At 44.4% G+C, this 26,849-nt stretch overlaps 1 protein-coding gene across 1 annotated transcript in view; it reads right to left on the reverse strand.

Moving 5' to 3' along the window:
• The window catches only part of CACNG4 (calcium voltage-gated channel auxiliary subunit gamma 4), a 44,257-nt gene extending 24,944 nt beyond the window's left edge, over positions 1–19,313 (reverse strand). The window contains exon 1 of the mRNA XM_076353675.1: positions 19,027–19,313. Coding sequence (XP_076209790.1) covers positions 19,027–19,249 — 223 coding nt within the window. The 5' untranslated portion in view covers positions 19,250–19,313. The remainder of the gene's footprint in view (positions 1–19,026) is intronic.
• Positions 19,314–26,849: the final 7,536 nt, after the last annotated feature.

Raw genomic sequence — 26,849 nt, forward strand, 5'->3', positions numbered from 1 at the left:
ATTCTAGCTATGCTCTCTGAATGGTTTGGGTACTTTAAAATCACCTGGTACAAAGAGGAGGGATTGGAGGCTTTTTCTAAGCTGCATGGCAATTTTGCAAACTACACGCTCCAAAAAGGTCTATTTCTTTTTCCTCCTTCCCCTCCCTTTTCCCCCAGACCTCGCATGACTTCAAGGCATCAAATGTTAATGAAAGTTTGCCAGGCTTCAAGGGCTGTGAAATGGAAGTTAAAAATCCTGCACCATAGGACAGCTCTAAAAATACTTGGTCATGTTGAAATATCAACGGGCTCCAGCAGCTCTCCTGCACACGGTGCTACTGATGCATCAGGACTTTCTCTCCTAAATAAGCTCTTGAGAAAGTTTTCCTAGTGACTATATATCACTTATGGTCTAGAGACTGGATTCACTGGGTTATGTGCCAGCAAATACCTACTGGAGAGTGAGGATCTCCTGATGTCATTTAACGGTGCTGCGAGGGAAGCGCCAGCATCTGAGGGGGGATGCACCGATGCATGCCCACTCTGCTGTGACTCCATCCAGAGGACTCATAAATGTGATGTCCATCCCTCAGGATGAGCACAGCCCGAAACACCAGCCCTGCGGGTTTGCAAGCTGAGGCCTGATGCCATGCCACTCGCCATTAGGGTCCCGCTCCTGGGCTCTGCTCTTCGGTGTCATTTATTGTCCAGGGTGCTGGGGTTTGTAAGCCAAGTTTCTACTTTTTTAGGCTGGGCAACACCTAAACCCCTCCATGGATCTGCTCCTAAGTGCTCTCGATTAGGAGAGCCATACCTTCATGAGACGTGAATGCTTTTCTGCAGCACCTCCACATGCCTCAGGCGATCTTAGCTGATGCGTCCTGCTAACCAGCAAATACTCGATACGCCAGGTGTACCTCCATTGACTTATGAGGGGCTCCAGCAAAGATACTGTCATCCCCTTGTGCTTTAAAGGTGTTGTTTGTTGGATATTTTACCCTAACAGCACTCTTATGAGTGGGAATCCAGGAGCTGGTCTTCCTGCACCACAGACTCCTTTTTCTTCTCCAAGAAGTGCAACATACTTTCTCCCCGTGAAGCAAACGAGGAGCCTGAACACACCGATTTGGATCGTGACTTCAAGCACAATCTTGAATACGGTGTCTAACCCGTTCCCATCACCGAACAAGCCACGGGAGGCTGTGACAGCTGCGCCTCTGAGTCACGCAGCATGATGCTCCCCTGCCCTCGGGGGACAGCACTTTGCCATTAGCCTCTATTGGCAATGAACTACGGCTCTCCCTCGCTGGCTCAGACCTTAGCGAGATGTCTGGACCCCGAACTCTGACCGTTCCCTGCTGACCCGTGTCAGGGGAGGGACAAGGGACACCGAGAGCGTGTCCCCAGCCCGCAGTGCCAGACCCGAGGTGGGCATTTGGTTCAGGTGTGTGCAGAAAGTTTCGTGTTCCCAGGCATGGGCAGGCTGCCTGGTCCCACTCCGGCCCTGCGTAAGTACATTGCGAGTCAGGCTCAAATTGCTATTTTTGAGCAAGTCACTAGAAATAATTCATGTATGTTCAAGTTAAAATTCTGCTTAAAAATCACTTGCTGCCTCAGAAGCTTGAAACCTGGGAGATCTACAGTGGCAGATATTGAATTTCATTTTACTAGGTTCTTTCCAGCTGTTATGGTAAGCTTAGATCCTCATCCTGAATTTCTTCACTTTAAGGATCTTTTCTCATGCAAATATCTCCGATTCTAGCGCTGGCAGGACCAGCCGCACATGTAAGTGTTGTGAAGAATCTGCCTCTTTAACTGGACCAGATAAAGTTTTGCACCAAAATCTGAAATGCATGATATTTCTTAAGTGAAAGTTCAAGTAATAAACCACCTTCTTTTAAGGATTTCAAAATATATTTCTGAATATTGAATTAATTTATCTGATGGTATGAACTGAGGTTTTGGAAAGCTGGAAGGTGCGGGTTTGTGTGTGTTAACTGTGCGAGCAACAGCACAAAAGCAAAATGCTTCTTCATCCATATGAGCTTCTGTAAATTGTATTCTATTCTTAGGAGAGTAAACATAATAATAATAATAATAAAAAATCTAATAATTTAAACCTTGCAGAAGAGGCAAGAGCGATGGGAACCTCTGAAATGATAAATGTATGAATTTATTCCACTGCCACTGTGGGGTTTTAAATTAGTTTTATTTTTCTTTTATTTCTTGTTGTTGACAAGTTGGGTTGCATTGCTATCCAGTTATAATGTTTACAGATAAGAAAATCTTGAAGGTCAAAAATTCTGTTCTTAGTTATTCTTGTATAAGGTAATCTTCTTGTGTTGGTGACAATGCGGAGTGATCTCATGTCGCCATGGGTACCTGAATCATGCCTGTCTAACAGCGACATTCTCCACTCCTATCCCCTCCCCTTAAGTTCTTACATAGAAAAAAAAAGATATCTACAAGAAAAGCTTCATGCGTGATGCAAATGATGGACGGGAGGAATCATTTTTCTTCAAGAAAACGCACTGTGCCAGTGGTCTCACCGCACCCATGCACAGTTGGGGTGATGAATTAGTTTGTACTTGACTGTGACCAATAAGACTGAGTCCAACGAGTTATTAGTGTTCATTATAATGCCTACGTGTAGACATCAAAACTGCCAAACTTCAGATGGGTAACTTCGTCCCCATGGCAGCTTTGACTGGGGGGATGCGCAGCAAACTCAGCTGCAGCTGTAACTTGTGTTAGACCAGCACGAGGAAACTGGAAAATTGCTGATATCCAGATTATGGGGAAGAAGTGAGACCAGCATCTGCCCACAGCTGATCATGGCAGGGATGTGGCAGGGAAGCACAGAAGCGCAGTGAAATGAAGGTGAAAAACAAAAAAGACAACCTTAATTACGCCTTCCCATGTTTCTGCAGGTTCAGTTCAGTGCTCTACCTGCTGGATGTAGCTTTCCTTGACAGTTTTGTAACATCTAAAGGAAAGAAAAGAAAATGAAGAGGAAGCAAAGTGTACGGGCCTTGATCGTGACAGGGCTACAGCTCTTTGAATATTAAGCTTTTCTCCCTGCTACAGCATGAAAGTTTTTGGTCTCTGCTAAATCGTGCTTTGAGTCAACGTAGATGGATCACGTACATGAAAGACCTGGAGCAACAGTTTCTAGAGGCTGACAGCATGGTTGTGGATCAAGACTTCTGCCTTTTTCTTTATCAATGGGAGGAACTGAAGTCTAAATCTGGGTCTTTGTGCTGAAAGTCTTTATGCAATCTTATTTTAAGGGGAAAAAAACCCCCCACACAACAACAAAAAAAAAGAGTACTCTCCAGGAAGGGGGATCAAGCAGTGCAAGCTGCACTTTTTTCTTGATAGCAGGATTTCCTTTTTATTAAAACATTTCTGACTCCAGTAGCATGCAGCAGCCAGGTAAACCAAAGACCTCAGATGGAAGGTTTGGACCTGCACTTTCTGGCAACGGGACAATATAGCGGAAAACAGATAAACCAGCTTGTATATACCACCTTGCTGTGAATTTGGGCTATCCTTGCGTTTCGCTGTTGTACAATCAATTTTCAGAATAAGATCCTTTCTTTTCCATGGTCAGGGGGCTTAATTCAACCCTGGAATAAATGGGCAGCTAACAATGGGCCAAACTCAGCTTGGATGTTGCTCTAGTTAATTAAGAAGAGTAGCGTCAGGGCTAAATTTGGCAAGGAGTGTTTAAGTGACTGACTTCAGAGGCAGGGAAGAAAACCCCTTGCTTAGCTCACTGCATCCAGCTCTTCAAATGCAAATTAACCTGTCAACATCTGCACGCAGCCACACAGGACAGCTGCAAAAAGCAGCTCCCAGCACCCAGAAGAAGGGCTGGAAATGTTTAGTTCCAAACAGCTATTTTCTAAAATAATTTCTAGTAAATAAGAATACATTTAAAGTGGTAAACTGAGCATCTGCTACATGAAACGAATGGAGGACAGCATGTGAAAAGAAACATATGTCAAGTATACACTTCAGATGCATTGACTACTTGCCTCCAAAACAGAGCGAATTTAAACATATTTGCAGCAAACACTGAGAAAAAATTGCCTCTGCAACTCAAAGAAGAGCCTCAAATAATGGCACAATTTAAGCTTGGCTATACCTTTCCTTTCCCTTGGTGAAGAGAGCAGTTCGTTGTATTTCAGCTGCTGCCTGGCTTCTTTGACTGAGACACACATCAGGAATGCGAAGCCCAGACCGCTTTTGTTTGGAGCAAACAATGGCCCTTTACCAGTACATTTAAAAACCCAGCAAACCAAATCGCTGCTGGAGCCAAATCATACCAGATTTGGTTCATAGGAGGGAAGATATGAAAATACCCCCGTGCTTTTTATGAAGCATCTTATCTGCCAACATAAGAGACGGTGACATCCTCACTCGGACTGATTCAGCAATGTGTACAGCAGGAACCGAGCTCCGTCACTGGAAGGGGATTGTCTGTGACTCAATCTTTTTCTTCGATACACTGCAACTCAGGGAAATTGCATTTCAGTATTTCATTGAGCCCATTATCTTCAGACAAAATCTTTACTGACTTAACCGAAGCTCTTACAAAACAAGTACAGGATAAGGCCCCTTCAGCAGGCAAGAGAAGGAGAGGTTGGATTTCAACTCTAAAGGGTGCAACTTGTCTTTACGAAGCAGGAATATTTTGCTCTTGCTTTCAGTATAACAGGGCTTAGAACAAGCTCTGATGTCTCTTTTTTTTTTGGTCAGGGGAACAATCTCCCTACCAAACCTGGGACCCGTGTGCCCTCTGTCAATCTGCTGAGGCTTTGCTAAGTTTTTGGTTATGCAGCCGTGATCGCTGGATGCTGCCATCTCCTACGGTCTTCTTAGGAGAGAGGGAAACCAGGATGGAAACAAGCCATGAGCAGCTTCTGCAGAAATCATTTTGCTCTGATAATGTGGTATAATTAAACAAGACTCAAAAATCCCACCTTTATAAAAACCCATGGCTTGCACCAACACTTTTACTCATCTGTGGGTTTTCAGCCTCAATCAGGGCTGCGGAAATAGTAAAGATCTTTGACTCGGTTGACAGCGTTGGGCTTTGTCCTATTCACCTCAGCATACCGTAGCATCTTACTAACTAACACAAAATGAGAAGACGAAAGAGAAGAGCCTCTGGAAAATCCAGAAACCTGCCAGACACAACTGCGGTTCCCAGGGAGAACCTCAGAACAGAGATATTGCTTCCTACCCCTTCGCACTGCCTTCACCTCTTTGCTTGGGTTTGCTTCAGTATTCCCCCCCCCCCCGATCCTGGGAACTACAATTACGGAAACGAAGAGCTGCCATTGTAACAGTGGTGAACTGACATGGCCCAGCAGCGGAGCCAGGGTTTTAATCCCCTTGGCTTGCAGAGCAGCACAGCGTGCTATTGAGTGCGTGTCCACCATGGCAACAGCGGTGGTGCTCCAAAAATTCGATTTCCACGGTGCCCCTGGGCCTTGCCTTGACATCTTCATTGTTCCACAGTGAAATAAATAAATAAAAATCCAAGGGTAGTGTAAAGGCAGTGCAAAATATGGAATGCTACAGAACAGGGTTACCTAATGGTTAATTTAGAAAGGAAAATATCATTAAAAACATATGAAGGTGGCTACATATTGATGCTGTATAAATATTTAAAGGGATGCCTCTCGTAAGGGCAGCATTCCAAGCTACACCTAAAATAACGTGTGCAAAGGAAAATTAAAAGAATATTTCACCATTTGGACTTGTTTAATCTGCCTCCAAAAGGCTTTTTCAGCCCAGCTGCTGAACATTAGTATGGGAAAGGATATCAGACAAAACTCATTTTTGGTGTAATTCTACCAAAGTCAGCAATGTTAAACTGAAGATGATTTTTCTGTCCTTTTAAATAGAGTGTAATTTTCTCCACGGGTAGTTATTAAACGCTGTTGAGAGAGATTGCTGCTGCTGTTGGACAGGCTTTCTGGAGAGGTCACTCTGTCCCATGTGAATAGCACCAGTGAAATACCAGAAGGGTTTGTAGTTTTTACAACTTGAAGAGTCCCTGAGGGCTCTAACCACACCACACATCACTGCCTGACCCAAAGCTAAGAGCACGCATCTATTCTGAGTCGAGGCATCCTGGCTTGATATCCACTCCTTCATTACAAGAATTCTGCCTGTAGAAATTGCTTAAAATATTGGAGGGGGCATTGCAAAAAGCTATCCATGTGGACATTTGGTCCCATCTCTGGCAGAGAGGACACATTCTGTAAGTACACTTTCTGAGGCTCAACTACTCTATGTTGACATTTTGGGGCTGGTTAGGGTTTGTATCCCTTTCACCAGCTGTCCTAAGCACTGGTTGAGAAGGGCATTCAGGGAATGCCTCCTTATTTTGGACTCCGACTCCTGTAGCCTTGTCTGCACATGGACCAATTTGAAGGGCGCAAAAATGCCCAGCTGAGCACCTACTGCATGTCCTCAAGATATGAAAGACATCTTCAGGCTGAATAAGTCCTAAGGTTCCTATTTTTTTTGGCGTTGGCAAGATTAGTGTCTGGGAAGGCGCCATTGCTGTCAGCAGCTCTCAAAAGGCACCTCAAGGATCTGGTTCTCAAGTGGATGGCATTGCCCCTTGCATGCAGCGCTGAGCCAGGTACCCAAATTGCACAGATGGGCAGGAGCCAAGATGTTGCACAGCATTAACCTTCCTGCAAGTTGACATAGGCAGGTCCCCACCCAGCACACATGTTTCCAGAATTGCTCTTTCAAGGCACCTGGGTTTTCTTTCTGCCTACACAGGCAGCTCAGCTGTCTAGCCAAGGACCCTGCCCTGTCTTGCAGAAATCAGAAGCTCAATTCTTAGGCTATGCAGCACAGAACTTTGTGTGGATCGTGCATAAATCAAGATAAATCTTGGCTTTAATGGGGGCCAAACCCAGAGAATAATTTAACCATTTTACAAAAAGCCTAACTAGAAAGACCCTTGGGATGAAAACGGGAACACATGAGACCTCATAATTTATATATGTATTAACTTCCCGCTGGTGAAATTAAAATGCAAAATAGTATCTCTAAACAAAATTGTGAAGCCCTATCCCTTGAGATAGTTAAAAATTAAATGGGCAAAGCAGACACCAGAGGATCTATTCTTACCCTTGTAGGACTTTGGGCTAGATCGTAGGTATTTTCTCTCTCTCCCAGCTACAATGCTGAGCTCCAAGAAAGGATTTGTCTGTGCAATACAGTGAAGCTCAGCAATAATTACCCATTGTGCTATGTGATGAGCCATCCTTTTGGTTCTTCAGTAACCCGTGCACCTGGACTTTAACTAAAACCAAATAATATGCACAGAAAACATTTTTATGTAAGAGGAGGTGAACATCACTAAAAATCAGAGAGCCTTTGTATGGCATGCCAAACTGCTGAAGCGAAAAAATGTCTTCAGTGAAAGGGCTCAGATGTGAGCATGTTTCAGTGCACAGCTCCAGGAAAATCTCTGATAATAAATGTGAGCTTGTTATCGTTGCTTTTCAGTGGGAAGTAAAGCCGGAAGCAGGGTCGTGCTGGCTAATTGAAGCTTACATTTTCATTCAAGCGCTGCATTTTAATTATAAACTGGTGACACAAGTGTCACTTAGTTCTTATCCTGTTTTAAGTGTGCATACGTATAAAAAATATTTTCAGTTATTAATTTATTCTTGTGATCATATTCATTATCCTACATTATGTCTACCAGGCACGTGTCTAATGACATGTTTGATACACGCTAATTCTTATGCCTCTTTTAATACAGGGCTCACACACACATTTTAGGCTGAACACGGTGCCAGTTGGCCACCAAAACAGGTGCACATTAATGCCATAAAATCAGCATTAGGAACTGTGTACCCATATTCTGGCCAGCTGCAACCACTTGCTCAGCCCTCCCGGGGCAGAGCAGGCGTGCCAGAAAAAGGGATAACCTGTGGGAGTAGCTGCATTCAGCGCTGTCGCCTGGAGATGCTGACGGCGAGGTCCTGGCTGCCCAGGTCTGGCCCTGATCCTGAACCACTTGCCCTTCATCCAGCTTCTGTGTCTGAGCACTTGTCTGATCCTGCAAAGTCGAGCGTGTTGGCTCTTTGCGTGGCCAAAGCCCTGGGTAAGACTTAGAATTCAGGTGGAAAATTTCTGGCCTGTTTTTCCTTCTCTATGGGGTTTTGCTGCTGTGTCCAAAGACTGTCTCCAGCTAGAACGCTGCCATTTATATACAGGAATTAAAATAAAATGAGGAAAAGGTGACTGGGAATTGGCTACCGAGAGACACAAAGTCAGTCATTAAAAATCAGACCAGGATGATAAGTGAAAAGAAGGGGGATATCCCTAGAGAGCGAGTTATGAGGGTAAACCTCTTTCAAAGACATCGGATGGAATGGGATAGCTGTTTTTTTTCCCCTCTTAATCTGCTACCAAACTATAAAGAGGATTCTATTTTAATAAGCACTACCATAGCTGGACATTGCAAATGAATTGCTCAAATGGCTATAATTAGAAGGGGTACCGTGAATACAGCCCTAGCATCGTTCCTAAATACTACATGCTTTAGTTCAGGTCTTGCATCTTTAAGGATCCCAAAACATCTCCAAAGCCTTCTGCATTTGCCAGCGCTAAAGGCAAGGACAAGAGTGCAGCAAAATGTGCAGAGCGAAGGAGAAACGCTTACCAACCTCTGAAGCAAACCTTCAGTCTACTGAGGAGAACCACAGGATGTTTAATCTCATGATTAGCAGATAGCACCGTAATCTTGGATAAATATGTTTGGAAACACCTAAGTAACTTAAAAAACCCAAAATCCTGTGGCTCCCAATGCAACGTAAGCTTCAAAGACATAAATGTTTACTGGAAATACAGTTAGAGTTCATAAGCCACACTCTTTGAAAAGATTACTCATCATCTCGGAGGATCTTTTGTCAACAGACAAAAATGTATTTTCGCAGCGGGCAGAGCTGGGGGGACGTGGACCAGCTCTGATCCAAACGCAGGGGGGGCAGATCCAAGCAGCACGAAGCCTGAGCCAAGAAACTCAGCCTCTTGCCAGGTTTATTGGCTTGGGTTCAGCACATGCATAAATGTAGAGGGGCTTTTGGCTCGGGGCTGTCTGTGTCCTACCGGTCCGTCTGGAAGAGGTTGGTCCGTCTGCAAAGAGCACACTGGTGAACCCAAAATTGCTGTAATGGCAAATAACTGACGCTCTGCTGCCTGACGGCAGGAGGATGAGGATAAGCACCCAACTGGTTAGGGTTAGAAATTCTAGTTTTAAGAAGCCATTTCCAAACTGTTAGTTAGCTCCCTGATTTATTAATTGACATTTTTATCATGTCTAGGATAGCTCTGCTTGATACTGACGTTTTCCAACAGTTCCCCGAATAAAACCCAATTGGAATCGTTAATAATGTTGCCGAGCTCTAATTGTACAGAATAAACCGCTGTCAGCCGGGTGTGTGTCAGGTAGCAGGGTGGGACCAGGGAAGGTTAAATTTGGGAGGAAATAGATGAAGAGTCTGGGGCTCTCCCTCTGCAACCTGCACTGGAAACCAAGTTCCTGAAGCTTTGGCAGTTCACAATTGCCAACAAATAACCTACCCACCATCAGCAGAGGCATATCTGGAGAATAACAATCTGTTTTGGGCTATTTACTCCACTGGCTCAAGTAACAGCTCTGTTCAGTGAATCCGAGGGCTTCAATCCCGTTCATGATCCATGTGGATGAAAATGTGATGTGACATAATGCAACTTGCTATTTCATCAGTTTGCTAAAAACAAACCAACACACAAAGAAACAAACTCTAGCCAATTTTGCATTACAACGTATGCAAGTATGTAAAGTGGCATTGCTATGGTTTACCTGAGTCTAGAAGATCCACTGGACTAAGATGATTAAAGCCCACCATTGCTATTAGTGAGTCATATACAAAGGAATATTACTAACTTTCACATCTGGCTACCTTTGAAAACTCAGTCTAAACAGTCACAAGGTCTTCCAGCGCTAAGAGTTTGCTATTTCATTCGCTTGTGGGCAGCTGGATGCTGGGGGCTGAGCTTTAAAAAAAAAAACCCAACAGCATGGAAATTCTTATAACAAAATTATCCAGTGTCTTGCTAATAGCCATCACTGATAGTCAGTGAGCCATGAGATAGGTATGCACAGCTCTAAGACAGGTATATGCAATAAGCTGTATTTTAGATTTGATAATATTGAGGCAATGTACCTCTGGCAAGATCCTATTTCAAGTCATAATGGCGACATGTCATGGTTCCTTTTTAATGCCTAGCAGCAACAATAGATAAACTATGCCTCTGGGATGCAATACAATAACAATCCTGACATTATTGAGTGCTTGTATATTTGGACAGAAGAAAATAATTCAGTCATCCATATTCTACACAAAGTTGCATTATTTAAAACGTAGAAATGGGAGAAAACTGATCTGAAACCTCCAGTAGAGAATTGGCAGTGACTTAAAAATGGTTATTAACTAAATCTGAAAAAAAACCTGGCAGCTAAACGAGGGTGGTAATTCCTCACTGAACTGGGTACCTCTCCCACTCGAACAGGGGTTGCTTGTTGCTTCTGAACATCTTTGAAATATTTGGCATTATCAAGCTATGGGGACTGGCTAAGTGAGAAGCATTCAAAGGGCATAACTAAGTGGCACAATTCCAAAACAGCAATTAAAAGGCGGAATGCTTGAAAAAGAACAATAAAAGAGTTTAATTCATATCAGGGTCTGGCAATCTGCACAGGAAATACTGTAATTCCATAATGCACGCTCCCTTCATCCGTCTCTCCGTATCATGACCTCGTGTTTATAATCTAGCATTCCTTCACATATAACATTTGACAAAAAATGACACAATTCTATCGAAGAAGAACTTACTTACAGTGCTATTTGTAAAGTAAGCAGGAGCCTGGATAAACACATGGGAAACAAAGTAAAACAGGTAGAGAAAAGAGAACCCAAACCTCATACCTTTTAACAAGTATATGATTATACGTTTTTCCATGGCAGGAGGGCACAGAGATGCTCAAGAGTTAAGAAGAGAAATTAAAAATCCTAAATTTCTACCCGGGGCAGTATCTACCAGTTTTCTAAAGAAAGACTCTTGCACCGTCATTGAAAAGCTAATTTAGAAGGTACCTTTTTAGCAGAAGGAAAGTTATAACATTTCAGCAAGGAGAGGCAAAAAGAGAATGAGAACAAAGATGTTCAGGTGACAGGATGCCACAAGAAGGAGGAGAAGGAGGGGCTGGACTATCTGCCAGGCTAAATCAAGAGCTGCTTCAACGCTTTCACTGCATTTGACCCAGAGCATGCAACAACTGGCAAAAATGCCCCCAGATTTGAAGGGAAATCTAGCTAAAGTCTGTCTAGGCTGGGCCATCCATTCTGCAGGCAGCTTGCCCTGGGGCTTGCTATTTTGAGAGATTAGAGAGACCACATATCATTAATATTATAATAAATCCCAATATAGAGAAAGTCACAGTCTCAAATGTTGCTGTGGTCCCCAGCACCTCTGCGTGCCCCTCAAAATAGCCAAAACAACCACTCTGAAAGAAAAAAAAAACGAGCCGAAGCCCAGGAAAGAGCCACCTTCCACTCTCAAATTTTGAAGGTAAAATGAACTGATGTACTTTGAGAGTGGAGACAAATAACTAAAGGAAACAACTATCTGGGAATAGAAAAGGACAAAATATATTGTGATTTAACTGATCAAAATATGCTGAAGAAGTGAGAGACTCTAGGGCAAGGCAGAAAATAGCAAGAAGCCCTGCACAGCACTGGAGCTGTCTACTGAAAACATCCTTTTGTTCTGAAGTCATAAACGTGTATCAGCCTCTCAGACATATGGGCAGTTGTGCATTTATCCTGTTTATTTTACTACTCCTGTGAATCCTGCCTTGCCATCTGTTCGTAAGAATTTGGATGATGAACCATAAGTCTGCGGCATAATAAATACCAGTAAACAGAAATCTAAAATGAAGATAAGCAGAAAGTAATGTTTGGAAGCAGGACCAGTTTTTCAGTTTGATAGTATGATTTATTTCCTGAGATGAGTCTTGGCTCAGAAAAGAGGGACCAGCAGGAAAAGGTCCAATTGAAGGGACAGATCTATGATCCCTTCTCTTATATTGGCTTCCTATTGGCATAATTCCACCGCCTTCCTAGAAAGCAGTTTAAATTTACATAGGTGGAGAATCAGACTTAATCCTGTCCCTCAAAGAAGACATGCTTAAGCACAAAATATTGTACGTATAAAACATAAGTTGTAAGCAAAAGGCTTCAAACCCAGTTACAGTAGTGTCCGTACACCTTCTCTGAGCTGGCCAGCCCTACCGCCGTGTCCCAGTTCCTCCACGTCTTCTTTTCCCTTTTATTATTAGTACAAGAGGAAAGTGGGTGGGAAGGAAGCACAGTTATCCCTCCTAGTCAGGGGCAGAAAGATAAAGTAACTGGCCCAAATCAGGCAGGAAACCTAGCGAAGGCCAGACCGACGAACCCATCCTCCTCCTCCTCCTCCCTCTCCGTTTCCAGTTTGGGGATGCAGAAATTACTGCTCAGCTCTTTGACACACAAACCACACAGACACCGACCAAATATCTGGGTGCTGAGAGGTATTAATAACAGACGCTCAATACCAAAGTACTCCTACTGCCCCAAAAGAATTAAAAATGAGATGAAAGCACTAGCCACTCCTCCTAATATTTTTTCTCCTTTTTTCTCTGTTTCTGTGAAGATACACAAGGCTACAGAACGGAGGTAGCAGCTATACACTCCTCTCCCAGCTTTTTAAGGAGGTTCACGTGTTTTGCACCTGGCAAGACTCCAACCAAAACTACAGGTTGGACAGCAATATCTGGGCAGAAGTAGCGCAGAGTGACCCAGCGAATGGGACAGGATCCACCGGGAAATAATTACCGTGTCGAAATTTTACAGGAACAAAAATATACACTGTCATATTTGCCTGTTTTACCAGTTTACACTGGCGAGGGTTAGTAGGGCTGCCAGAAGGCAGGGCAAGCCCCGACGAGGCGCAATGGCTACGAGCTCCTGCCAGTATCTAAAAACAGTAACAAAAGCCCATGGCAGAGGGTCAGTTAAAGGTAATGGCAGCTGGATGAAGCCCAAAGATTACATTGCAAAGGTCCCCGAAAACCCCAAAATGACTTACTATGGCTCTGACAGAGACTACCACAAATGCCATCTGTCAACCACCTACAATATGCAGTACAATTATCTACAGAATAAAAAAGTACCTATAGCACAAGACAGCCACAGGTTTCCTATTTGCATAACCCGAAGCATCCTTGGCTCTCTTCGCATAACGTTTCTGAAACCTAGGTAAGATTAATATTATCCACATTACATCTTGTACAGATGAAGAAGCTTTACAGCTGGATTACAAATGTGCTTTCATTGGTCTGCAGCCTTCGGGGAGCATCTCTAACGCACAGGAAGTCTTTGGGTTCTACGAAGTTTTGCATTGGGATATCTGACATGCTGAGAGCCATGAAGAAAAAACCGAAACCCTTGCGTAGCCTGATAGCTCCCTACTGGCTATATAGTAGATCGAGTTCAAGAAAGCAAATTAATTCATTAAAGCGACATATATTCAGTCAATTAGCTTCAGATCCCTGTTTCATAGAGTGGCTCAGGAAGAATGGATGTTTTGTTACATCAATGCGGTCATTTGAGAACCTCTGTTACAAACGTTCAAAGAGGTGCATTTAGGAGATCTGTGCTTTTTTTATTTGAGAAGAGGATAGGTAATGCCTTAACCCACCTTCTGCTGGCAGTTCCCCCGGCACAAAATTTCTCAGTATTTTAAAATATGTTATACTATGGACAATATTTTGAAGAGATTGAACCCTGCATCCCTGAAGATTGCTCCACATTCAGAAACTCTCTCTAGCAAATGGAATGCTCTTGAAAAAAATTAACCTAAAAAGGCTGTCAAAAACCACTCCATCAATTGCTGACAGAACTGCACTGCTTCAAACACTGTTGCAAAGATGACGCTGGAGCTCTGACAATTGCTTTTAAAAACAATGAGTGCAGCACAGGCACTTTCTCAACAGCATGTGTTTTACCAAGGAAACGGAGATGGTATGAGCAGGATGTATGGAAAGAAAGAATGAAAACGTGGGCTGAATCTCAGAGAAGTCCTTCTCTAACGTGTTTACATTTGTTCTGAAAGATTCGTGGATGAAAGTTCACTCTTCAGGACCTATAATGCATCCACAAAATACGTATATATTGTCCAAGAAATAGCATACACAGAGTGAGTTTTTCACAGCAGCGACACCCATCTGTGTATTCTCCATTGCAGCTACCTTCTTTCATAGCGTGGATATAGGCTCACACGCCTGTAAAAACTGAGAAGACCAACCACCTCTTAACGTGCCTGTGGATATAACCTCCAAGGCAGGTCATGTCTGGTATTAAAGTGATGTAACATTTGCTCTTCGACAAATAAAACTTTGGCAATAGCATCTGAATATAAAGTCTGCATTGTATTTAGTTTATTACAAACAGTGGTGGTGCTAGGACTTCACAGCATTGCGTTGAGAATACTAAAGAATATTCATTCTTTTTGGATGAGCCATGAATTTGCAGTATTGATGGATGGCAGCCTTCCTTTATTTGCTTGCCTCAAACATTTGTATAAGCATTTTTATTTTGTTTTCACGAGTATCCATGGAAGCAGCGCATGCGCGTGCTGCAGTTCCCATGTTTGTGCGCATTCATCCAAGCCAGAAGACTCGCAAATAATTGTGCAAATGTGCATTTGTGCAAGTTTTCAAGTCATAAATGATTTACCCGATCCTTCCTCCCAATTAGAAATGTTCCAGCCACCCAGTCAGGAAGGGCACATGGTTCCACGTGAATTAAATAACCCATTGCACCGCTTGAAAAGTAAATGGCAAACAGGGAATACTGAAAGCAGTAGACACAATGGGTTCAAAGACATTCATATGCTGAAGTGTTTAATAAAATACTCTTTGAATAAATTTAAATTACAAGTACATTACTTGATTTCATATCTTGATGTCACAGGGCCTGTAGAGCTCTCTATTGTGAGCCATCCTATTAACTTCAGCACGATTGTTCACCAAGATAAGCGGTTTCAGTGGATAAAGCGGTATTTTTAAAATCTTTCTTTTTTAACTCTAGGCAAATATTTTAACAGCAGATCCTCCTTGTGACTAAGACTGTGCAAGGCTTATGTAGTTGTGCTGCCCAAGTACCATAGGAATAGGGGCTGCTGGAAAATTGTGGTGGCTTAATCTCTCTTTCTCGGGTTAGCTTGACCACAAAAGGATTTATTTGTAAGACACAGCATTTGCTGTGTTTGCAAGACTCTGGTCTTCACCATCTTGACAGGGACCCACAGCTTGTGACAACCACTGTAGCTTACATGTGGACACAGGACATCGCAGCAGTCCCTTGAAATGGGGCTGATTTGCTCTTATTATTAATTTGTGGGTTGGGGCGCAGATTTCAGGTGTGGCCAGGATGGCTGGATGGGGGCTTCGTCAGAAACGTCTTACTCCAGTGATAGTTTAACTTTAGCTGTCAAAACTGCAGTAATTGGAGATGCCGTGGCCCTGGAAAACCAAAAACCAGCTTTGCCAGGGAGCCCCCGAGCCATTTTACTGCAGAGGCTCAGTCGAATAGCATCCGCTTCTGCTATACGCACATTCATACCAAGAATTATTTGAAACAGTTTCCTACCTAAGGCAATTACCTTGGATATAGGTTTTAAAAATCCATGCAGAAATACTGCTATTTTTTAAAATCCACTCAATGAGCCTCCTACCTCCACCTTTGACAAACACGCTGAAAGAACAAAATTGGGATTATACAGGCAAGAGTTTGACTGACGTATCATTAACGCTACTTCTGGAGTGACTAAGCTCCATAGTAGTATCGACTACTAGTACTGAAACATGATTTCATCCCCAAGACAACTGCAGCTCCAAACAAAGATAATATGCTGGATCCCTAAACTGTATCACTCCAGTTATCATTACGATGTTAATTTGTTGTAAAATGTTGTCCCGAAGAAGAAAAACAGGAAAACATTGAGGAACACCTAATAATTTGGTTAGAAGGTTATTCTTTTCCATCCTGTTTCAGCAATTTTGTTTGAAATCTTGGAATTTGGGATACTGAACAGGTGACTGCTCAAAATCCAGCATACAGGTTGTTTTATGGATACAGTTGAGAAACATTTTAATGGAAAATTTCAGTTGACCTGAAATTGACTCCGCAAAATGCTTTATTCATGTCAAAAGCAATTTGAGAGGCTGTTCAAGGTATTTTCAGCTTTTGCACATTTGCATCTTAGATTTGTCTTTTTGAGATGAGTGAAATGGTGCTTAAGATCATTAAAATAAATTAAATAGGTTTTTATAATTATTACTCCAAAACACAGAAAGAGTTCTAAAAATAGATTTGAAGCCAGACCATTTAATCACATATAAAAATCTATAACTGAAATTACTTTCTTGCTGTGTATCTCCTCAGAGTTGCAACTATTATGTTGATTTTACTAAAAGACCCATCCACTCCGAATGAGTGATGCTCTGAAACAATCAAGGGGGTGTTGCTTTAAAGCAGCTTCTGGAAATGGTTTTATTATTTTATGAAACAAAGGAACCTTTCCATGTCGAAATCAAAGTCCCATGGTATGGTTTAAAACATGAATAATTTAATTTATCTATAGATTTTATCTCACAAAGACAGAACATACTGAAAATGTAGGAGAGAATGTAGTCTCTGTTCCTCATATCTGTGAACAGATGACAGTTTTCTCAAATTGTCCATTCTTAGCACATATTTGACAACTTTAAATTTTGTAACTTTGTAATTCGAATTATAGGCATTTGAATTTTGAGCAGAAAAGCTCAATTGCCGTTGGATAGATGGGTCACATGAAATGCTTTTTTTGTCCCCTGAATTGATGAGGATTCAAGGTTCACTTGCACACAACTGCTGGGTGCAATTTTTCAGCAAATACCCTTGCAAATAAAACGTGCTCAGGAAGGCAGAGGCACTGCCCCAGTGATGCAATGAGACCGGCGATCCGCCAGCGTTACTGGGCACTGTTTGCAATGCTGCCCATTTCTCATGACTTCACTGATTTCTTTTTTTTTTTAACAAAGTTCTTACTTAAGCCCAGGTTAAATCAAGGGGAAAATTCCACCAGTTTCAGTCAAAGCTGCACTTCATTTCTATGAATGAGATTCCTGGAAGACCATGCAGAAATCCTGACTTCGGGAAACTCAGGGATTTCTTCTGGAGACGACAGGCCCAGTCTAGCAGAGCATGCTCAGCAACTCCCGCAAGATGCCAACAAACTTATTTTCCATGGAAAACGGAGACTGAAGACACTGCAACAAGCTCAGCGAAGATCACAAGATTCGCTTCAAGTGGAGGATGCTCAGCATCTCTCAGGGAAACTCAGGAGCTCTCAGGCGCAAGCCCTCATTTTCCAGGTGTCATAAAAGCCCATACCGAGAGTTAGATCTCCTTCAGGAGTTATAAAGCCAAGCATTATTAGTACCCATAAACCTTCACATTTCAGTAATTCTTTTTCTCTTTATTGTCTAAAAATATTTTCTTGTCCTACAGCTATTCTATGTATGTATACTATTACTAGGTAGCAAATCCGGTGTTTTAAGAGAAAAATGGTGTTACACTGTAGCCTTGAACTGTTAGCAAAAGGAGAAGATGAGAACAGACATGAGGATGAGGTGCTCCTACCACGCCACAGCCTTTTTTGGGGAGAAAAAACCCTCTGAATACAGCTGCTAGGCTCTGAACTATAGCTGGGCTCGTCTGGGCTGAGCTGTCTGTCAGAATAAACCAGGAAACCAGGTTTGTAAAGTTCATGTGTGCTAAGTTGTGCTGATGGAATTAGGTGCACTGAAGCCGATATGCCAAGTGCATTACTGTCGGAAGAAAGACTCCAGCGTACCCCCACGAGCCACAGAGCAGCTCAGCAAAAGTCAACAGCTTTCCTCTATACGCTCTCCCTTTTATCCAGCGTCACGGAGGCTCTGTTAGCTATCCGCATGGTGGGAATGGACCCAGCAGGTGAGGGGGTTCAGAGCCACCGTGGTCCTGGCCCCCACTGCCAGCGCCTGCCCGCGGCGTGTGTCCCTTTCCTGGGGACGTGCTGATTTCCCACGGTCAGAGCTCCGCGCGCTCGGCTGACAGATATTGTTTCCCATCTGGGCTTTCCGATCTGCTATGCCAAATCCTCTAAACACCCATGTGTTTCTTTGTCCCGGTAGTTACCCGCCGCGCCTTCTCTACAACTCCATTTTCAGAGAGGGAGCCACATGTTTGGCCTCTGCGGGGAACGGGGTGTCCTGCTACCCATCCCAGCCACTAAAACATGTATCTTTTTATTGCTTAATATTATTCAGCCTGACCCTTGGGCCGTATTAAGTAACCCCGAGTCCACACTGAAGCACTTGAACGGTAGCAACAACATCTTCAGCCAGGTTCCCGGTGTCTGTCTGAGGGTAGGCAGGGAGGAACTTGGGTTTCTGCTGTCCTGCCTGAGAGCTGCGCCTGAGCCCCAAAGCCCCTGAGGCCAAAGCCCCGGGGAGGGGGGGCCAGCCCCCAAGGCTGGAGGACTCAGATGCACCCCGAAAAGCCCCGAACCCGCCAGGAGCCCCCCAAAGCCCTGAAGCCCCGGGGACCCTCAGCCCCGGGGGAGGGGGCCGCGGAGCGGGGTCGCCCCCCTGGGCAGAGCTCCCCCGGGCAGAGCTCCGCATCCCGCCGCCCGGTTCCCATGGCAATCTCGGAGATGCCGGTTGCCACGGTAACGCCATCCTCCTCCTCGGCCGTGTCCGAGGCAGCGGCGCGGCTCCGGCTCCGGCTCCGGCTGGGCTCAGCCCGGCGGCTCCGGGCGCGCAGCCGGTCCCCCCCCGGGAAGTTGCTTCCCCCCGCCACCCCCGGGCGCGGCGCGGCCCCCCCGGTACCTTCGAGGCAGCAGATCCTCCAGAGCCCCGAGTGCGTGAGGTCGCCCCGCGCCCGCCGCGGCGGGCCCTGCGCCTCGTCCGCCGTGATGTTGGTGCCGTTGCAGATGTGGGCGCTGGAGTAGAGCCAGTAGTCGGTGCCGATGGCGATGGCCATGAGGCTGAAGGCGGCGAAGGCGCCCACCGTGGTCAGCAGCATCTGGACGCCACGGTCACACCACACCATGGTGCTTCATAGTCCCCGCACGGGCGCGGGGGGCCGCACGACACCGCCCGGCAGCCGCCGCCGCCCGCGGGAGGCAGCCGAGTCACGGGGCGGGGGGCGGAGGCGGCGGCGGGGGCGCGGCGGGGGGCGGGGGGGGGGGGGGGGGGGAGCCGCCCGCCGCCGCCGCCGCGGGGCCGGGCTCCGCCGCCAGCCGCGCCCCGCCGCCCCGCCCCGGCCGCGGGAGGGAGGGGAGGAGGGGAGGGGAGGGCCGCCCGGCCGCGGACCCCCGCGGGGGGCAGACCCGACCCACCCCCGACGTGCTGCTGCCCCGCCGGGGAGAGCCCGGCCCGCAGCCCCCGGCCCGCAGCGCCCGGCGGGGCCACGAGCATCGCTTTGTTCGTTCGCTCTCGGTGGGCTCTGCCGGCGACAGGAGCGCGGTGCCACGTCTGAAGTGGCAACTTCACGGGGGACGAAGGTGTGAGCGTGTGCGAGTCCGGCTCTCGGCCCCGCACACGCCAGAGCCCGGCCAGAACGTGTCTGGACATCGAGAAGGTGTTGCCCACCTGACGGGTGCAGAGCTCTGCCCCTTCACTGCTCTCTCTCGGGTGGGTTACGCACACCTTCCTTCTGCTGCACAGGCTGCCCTGGAAAGCACCCTAGAAATGGTGCCAAATACAGTGGGGAAAAAGCGTTGCCATCCTAAGGAGAGCGCCCGCATTGTTGGGGAGCTACAGCAGAGCGAACGGGGGGGTTTAGCCATGATTTCCTCCTGCAGCCGCACTCCGCAATTAGTTACGCAAGGAGGTTGTAGGCAAGTATTTGGGTTGCTGGTTTTCTCCCGTTTGGAAGGGGATGGAGAGAATCCAGCACCCGAAAATATTTTCCTTTGGAAAACCAAGGGGAGAAATATCTACACCATTTTTTATCGTGTTATCCTGCCTTCCAGCCCTGACTCTCATCACTGCGAGTTGACAAGTCGGTCCTGCCTCCACCTCATCTGAGCGACACGCCAGATGAATGGGAAGCCTTCCTGATCAGCTAATGCATTTGTGTGGAGGCAACGTGGCAGCACACCAGTTTTATGTATATGAATTAGGGAGTGGGAGGACAAGAGCTACAAACCTCGAGAAATACAGCGCTCTTCCCGAGCAGTGCGTGGATGGCTGCAGGTGCTTGTGTGCCTCCGCTGCTCAGCATACCAACGCAGAGATGCTTTTCAGCTGCTCGTCCTTTTCATAAGAACTGGGAAAGCAAAAAGCAAATACAAATTAAAAGCTGGTCTTTATTTCCCAGAGACCTCGGCAAATTGCTCAGACTGAAGCCTATAAACATAGAAGAGCTCCAAAGTTAGATGCTTGGTTTAAGCATGCAATCTATGCTTTTCTTTTCAGTTGTAGTTTGTAGGTCTATCAGTGCCTTTGCAAAATCACCTTCTAAATGAATGCCTCCATTAGGGATGGAAGAATGAAGTCAGGTAAACTCAAAAGCAGAGTGAAGCCTCGTGCAGAAAAACTGGATCGAGCATTTAAGTTTAATGAGGTTCAACAAACTTCTCATTTAAAATATATGTTTGTACCTCTGGGCTTTGGGGATTTGGACAGAGTGGGAAAATGAGGTACTGAAACAGCAGGAGAGAAGCTATTTCCATAGCTTTTTAAACCTATCAAGCCTTAATTAATATTATTTATTTGTATTACTGTATTGCCTGAGAGAGCTGCTTAGGGCTCGCTCGCCATAGCAAAGAGCAGGGGAAGGGCTGGGTGGGCTGTAACCGGGGCAGGGTTCCCACTCGGCACAGAAATACCCCCTTCAAGTGCTCCCAGTCCAGACGTGCAACAAGGGACGGGATGAATGGCGGTTGCTCTGGTGGGTTCTCAGCCAGCAGAAAGGGGACACACAGCTGCAGGGTTCTCCATGGGCTGGGAGCCACCGCCCTGCGGCAACCCTCCCGTGCAGTCCTATTGATTGTGCAAGGTAACAGTACATTAACAGAATTTATTGATAAAATCTCTTGCTCCTCTTCCTCCCCCCTCATTTTTGCAAAGAAAATGTCTGTTTCCGTTTCTACTGCCCTGTGAGAAATAACTCAGGCTCCTAAAGGGTTACAGAGAAGCATCCAAGGCAGACAATAATTTTCTGCCCAAGCTCTCTTCTTTAGTTTAAAAATGTTCTTTATTCTTTTGAAATGCATGAAGTAGATTGTGGGAGAGCTAATATTATATTCCACTACTGAAAGCTGGTGGAGTATTTTACACTGATGTCTGGCTCTAGTGATTTTCTAAGGATTTTGAATTCATTAAATCCAACCATTGAATAATCTCCATTCGTGGCGGAAGGAAGGCAAAAGTGCTTATGCTCCTCAATAGCACAAAAGCGTGTAGTCTTTTCTTAAATCCGAAAGCTATCTGACCCACTCTATGTAGTAAAGGTTGCCCATCATGTAACCTTTGATTTGCAACTTGCTTATAACACAGCCTTATAATACTGCCATTGAAGGTAGCAGTGAAGCAGCCTTGGCAGGGTGTTTTGCACTGCAGTAGCATCCTCCGTCCTCGATCAGAATTAGGACCCAATTGTTCCAAGCTCAGACCAGAGACGGAAGCTCACCACAATGAGAAGAGAAAGCCCCACAGCTTCTCCCTGTAATTTAGCCCCCCCGAGAGGACGCTGTGCAAGGGCGAGTGTCCAAACCCAGAAATATTTTTTACACTGGAGAAACAGAAACTTGGAATTGTTTTAATTCCTTGATGTTGATGTTCAAAGTTTGAAATGAAATCCTGTGCCTGATAATTTTATTTCTGAACTGAGTAACAGTTACTTTGGAGATGAAACTTTGGCTTTAACTGAATTCAATGAGAGCTGTCACTAATAAAATCCTGCCCCAGAGACACCGCTGGTATCAGAAGAAAACTGCAAGACGTTACCATTTAGCATTACTGCTTCTGCTGCTAAGTGTCAAACACATTGACTTTAATAGATTAGGCTTTTTTTTTTTTCTTTTTAATCTATCATCTAGAAAAATAATACTAGAATTTCACTAAAAGAAACTTTTGGAAATTGCTCAAGAAAAACTCAAGAGAGTTCTTTCTCAGAATGAAAATAATCACTTCAGTTAAATAGAGCTTTTGATGTAGATATAGTCTAACCATCATCAAAGCCTGGAACAGATATTTCATCCGCCCTTGTCCTCTCTCAGTTTCTAGCTCTATGCCTGTGAAAATGAATTTTAGCATCTAGGGATGTCCTAAAGCTATAAGGATATCTATATAATTGACTATTGTCATCTCCTATGGGTCTTGATATCTTTCCTATCTAATTTGATGCTGATATTAGGAAAAAAAAATCCTTAATCATTTCCTTCAGATTATGGTACGTATGAAGAACTGGAGAAGTGTTTCATACGTTTTGTACCGTGTCAGATAGTCTCCTTTTATACACAGGGCAGTGGTGGGATTCAATTCAACTCACCAGATTAGCAGCAGAGCTCCACAAGCACCAAGATCTCCAGCCCGAGCAAAGAACCTTGCAAGAATATGGGGGGTAGCAGAAGGTATCAGTTATGTCACAGGTATATTTAAGAAGGAGTAATATTAAAGTTTTTCATGGAACTATATTTTCATATACCTTGGACCAGATCTTGCAGGTTAGCGTGATACCTACTGAAGCACAGTAGGAGACCTTTGCAGAGCTGGATCCAAATGACTTGCCAAGCTTATAAATTCTGTGACAAAAACAAAGGCTGAATTCACTTCTTCTGAGGGCTGGTACAGTACCTGACCCACCAACCCACCTACTCCTTCTATTATCATTCATCACATATTGCAAGGACGTAGGTCGTTCACCTCTGAGGATGCGTGGAGGGTCTGCTTCCTCCAGCAAGGGAAGGCTGGCAGAGAAGTCACCATCACATTTCAGAGAGTTGAGTCTAGAAAAAGGTGAACTTGAATTTTGTTTGAAGAGTTATAAGGCTGAATTCCTTTTTTAGTCCTATAAAAGATCATCTGAAGTCAGCATGAATAGTTTCAGATTGTCCTTCAGAGCTGAAGAAATGGTTCTCTTAAAGGAAAAATATTGTCATTCTCTTGCCACTTGAGGGACAACAGCTTGGCCTCAATTCTATTATTCCTTTTAATATATTATATATTCTTTGGCTTAGTCATGGGAAGCAAAGCAACGCAACTGCTTTCTAATAAATAAAATGTGCTCAGAAGCAACTCTGAAGCTTTCCAGATAACTGCATTTTGAGTTTGCCAGGAAGCCAGATGCTGCTATTGGAAAAGTAGCTGCTATGGTTTGTCATCTGAGCCTAGAAATTGATACCCAAGAATGATATGATGAGACAGACTCGATGATAGCACTGCTCTTTCTATAAATAATATGAAGAAAACATTATTCATTTCAAAAAAAAGTCTCTTTTGCTAGAGACTTGCACAGCAAACCAGAAAATTAAAAAGGATAGGCATGCTGCGTTTGAATAGGGCCATCAAAAGAACATGATATACACAATTTATAGAACATATAGCAGCTCTCACACATTTTACACTACATAGGCTGTATTTTTCCCATAATACCAATAGTTATGAAACTCATTATCTTTTTGACAACGGAGAAACGGAATATTATTCCTTTACTTGCTTGATCGTGTCAAATGCCAAAGCAAATTATGAATGCTTGTCCTTCAAATACTCATCCCTCCTGGTAACATATTAAATATCAATAGCGTTCACATTCAGCTACAGAATGAACTAATATTGCACACATCTCTCAGATCTAAGGTTCACTGTGCCCGTTACCTGTCATGCGATTTCATCTCTCGAGTCCTACTTCTTGTCCATATCGTAATAACTGGGAAATTCATTGCAGTGTTAAACGCCACATTAAAGATCATCTGGAGTATGAGTTAAAACTGTGAGCAGGGGTTACTCATGAGTTTAAAGTGTTAAAAAGGGAGTGGGAGAAGGAACAAGGGATTAATAGGACCGGAGCCTTGATTTTGCATCACATTTCAAAGGATTTAGAGAGGCAGTATCCTGATGAGACGCTACGGGAAGTTTCTAGCACAAGAGACCTGCTTGAAGTGCAGTGAAAAAACTCATTATCTTTTTGACGGTGGAGAAACGGATGTGCTGACCGAGGGTTCATCCAGACAAGGCAGGACTGGAATGAACTGCCTTTGTTCTCGGGGCAGCATCCAGAGGGAAATAAAAATTCTCTTTGGGAATACAGTGGGGAATGTGGTGCAATGAGGGATGGGGGAAAGAAAAAAAGGAAAAAAAAAAAATGCCTGTGAGGTTTTCTCATTCCACCCATTATCAGTCAGTTCTAAGGAATAATTATGCACCTGTAAACAGCCCAGCAACAGGCTATTTATGCTACACAAGCAAACACACACGCAGCTACTCCACGCAACCGTACACGAACTTCAGACAGACTAAAAGATGAAATAGGGGGTCGGATGTCACCGTGATGGATTGCACTTGGGAGGGCTCTCTCCAAGCCCATGCGTGCGTGTGCGCATCCTGCTGATCACTGCCAGGACTCCTGAGCACCAATTCCTAATCACTCCACAAACAATGAAAACATTAGTCTCTTTAATGTCCTTTTTTTTTAAAAAAAAAAAAAAAATTCCTGTTTCAAACAAATGCTCCTTCTCAGACCTAAGGGAGAAGGTGCTGTAGCAGAGCGGCACGGCAAGGCTCGCTGAAGTCACATGAAGTGTAAAATGAGGCAATCTGTCGGGAAGATTATTGCCTCTGAAACACTGCATCACCCGTGCACCCAGAGGATGGAAGAGAATTACCCCTGGCCAGCGAAAGGGAAATTGCTTGCTGCACTCAGATTGCATTTTAACCCGAAAAGAAGGGCTTCAATAGGAATGCGTTAGGAGGTGGATTGAGTGAAACAGGTTTTTAGGATGTCTTAAATACTTAAATCAATCATGATAACTTGCTGCACTGAATTTATCTCCTAAGCTGCTTAAAGTAAATTCCTCAGATTTGTCTGAATAATTTTGAGCTGATAATGCAGCATTCAAGTAGGAAGGCTGTTGCCCAGTGAAAGGATTTTCTCATTAGAATTTCAGCTGATTATTCACCAGAGATATGTTCTTTCAGGAGCACACCCTGGCAGCTCGCTTGGAAAAGTTTTATAAACACTCAGTCTACTAAGAAAGGAAATTGGAAGGAAAAATTAAATCTAGCCATTACTTCCGAGAGGTCAGTGATAGAACAAGCATCCAAAACAAAGTTTAGCTGATCTTCCCTGTGCTCCGGTTCTTTTATTTCTACACAAGAGACCAGGAAATTCTTTTAGATCAGCCTGCTGCGATAGCTGGAACTGCAGTCTCTGGTGCTGAGCACAAGTTACCAAAAACATGGTCTTGATCAGATGTTTGTAACACTTACGGGTCCGAAGCGCTGTTTTTCCATAGAATTGTGCTTGAGAGATGGATATTGAACCAGATAATCAAAGCTTTACTGTGAGACTCCGAACTCCACTTTAGATACCATTTAGATACCAAACTCCACAGTTTAGATAACCATGAGGTTATCTAAACTGAGAGGCTTTAAGCCTGTCTCTGTCAAGGATTTCTCATTTCATTGCTCTTCTCCACATTCGATGCAATTAGTTTTTCAGATAGAGACACCACCAAGCGAGGGGGAGACGGCAGGTGAGAAACAGGGAAACCCAAGGGGAAGATTTGCCATTGCCTCAACAAGAAGAGCGGAACTTTAAACCCACTCCCAATTCACGAGCTGACTGAGGTGGACTAGATGCTGGAAGAGTCCGTGCACCTCTTCCCATTTAGCAACCGTGTACGTGGAGTGGCAGAAACCCCTTTCCAGAGACACATGTGATAGCAGCAGTGAGAAGGAGAGGAAGAAAAGCAGTAGCAATAACAACGAAACACCCTGACATAGTGCTTTAAGCTGTAAATATGGCCAGCGGAATGCCATAAAACCTTGCCACACACATTGCAGTGGAACCGTAATTTGTGCTATGACTTTTTACAGCTACACCAGTGTCTCGATGAAGTATTTTGTTTGGGCTGAGTAAATGGCAAATGGTGTATTTATTGATTTTTATCTCTCTTCCCACCTCACATGCTGCCTGTCTGCTCAAGGCCGGGTCACAGCGCACTTACTTATTCAGTAAACACCTATTCCATGGCTAAACCATAAACTGTGACAAAGATAGTCTCTTTAATCACCATAAGATCCCAAGGGTTTCCCCTTCCCCCCTTCTTTTTCCAAAGAGACCCAGTGGTGACCCCAGTGTAACACAGAGCTCTGGAGGAAAAGCTGGTAGGACCAGTAATGCTTTACATCCTATTGATGCCATGTATAAAATTCTTTGAACTTGGTACAGTTTAAGCTGGTTTCTACACTCAACACAATGATTAAGCACATCTGGCTGGTAACACCTTCAGGTTATGTTTAAATGCTTCTCCCATGGTGGTGTGGATGTTCTTTGGGGGGCAAATAGCTCTACGATAGACGTTTAGCAGTAAACTGTAAATGCAGAAAATTTTTTCAGAGGGCTTTTGCTAGAGCAGCCAATCTACTACAAAAATGAACCAAATCAAAAGCAATGCAAAAGAAAAACCTCAAACCCTTTGTAC

This window comes from Aptenodytes patagonicus, chromosome 16 (genome assembly GCF_965638725.1).
Source record: "Aptenodytes patagonicus chromosome 16, bAptPat1.pri.cur, whole genome shotgun sequence".
Lineage (NCBI taxonomy): Eukaryota > Metazoa > Chordata > Aves > Sphenisciformes > Spheniscidae > Aptenodytes > Aptenodytes patagonicus.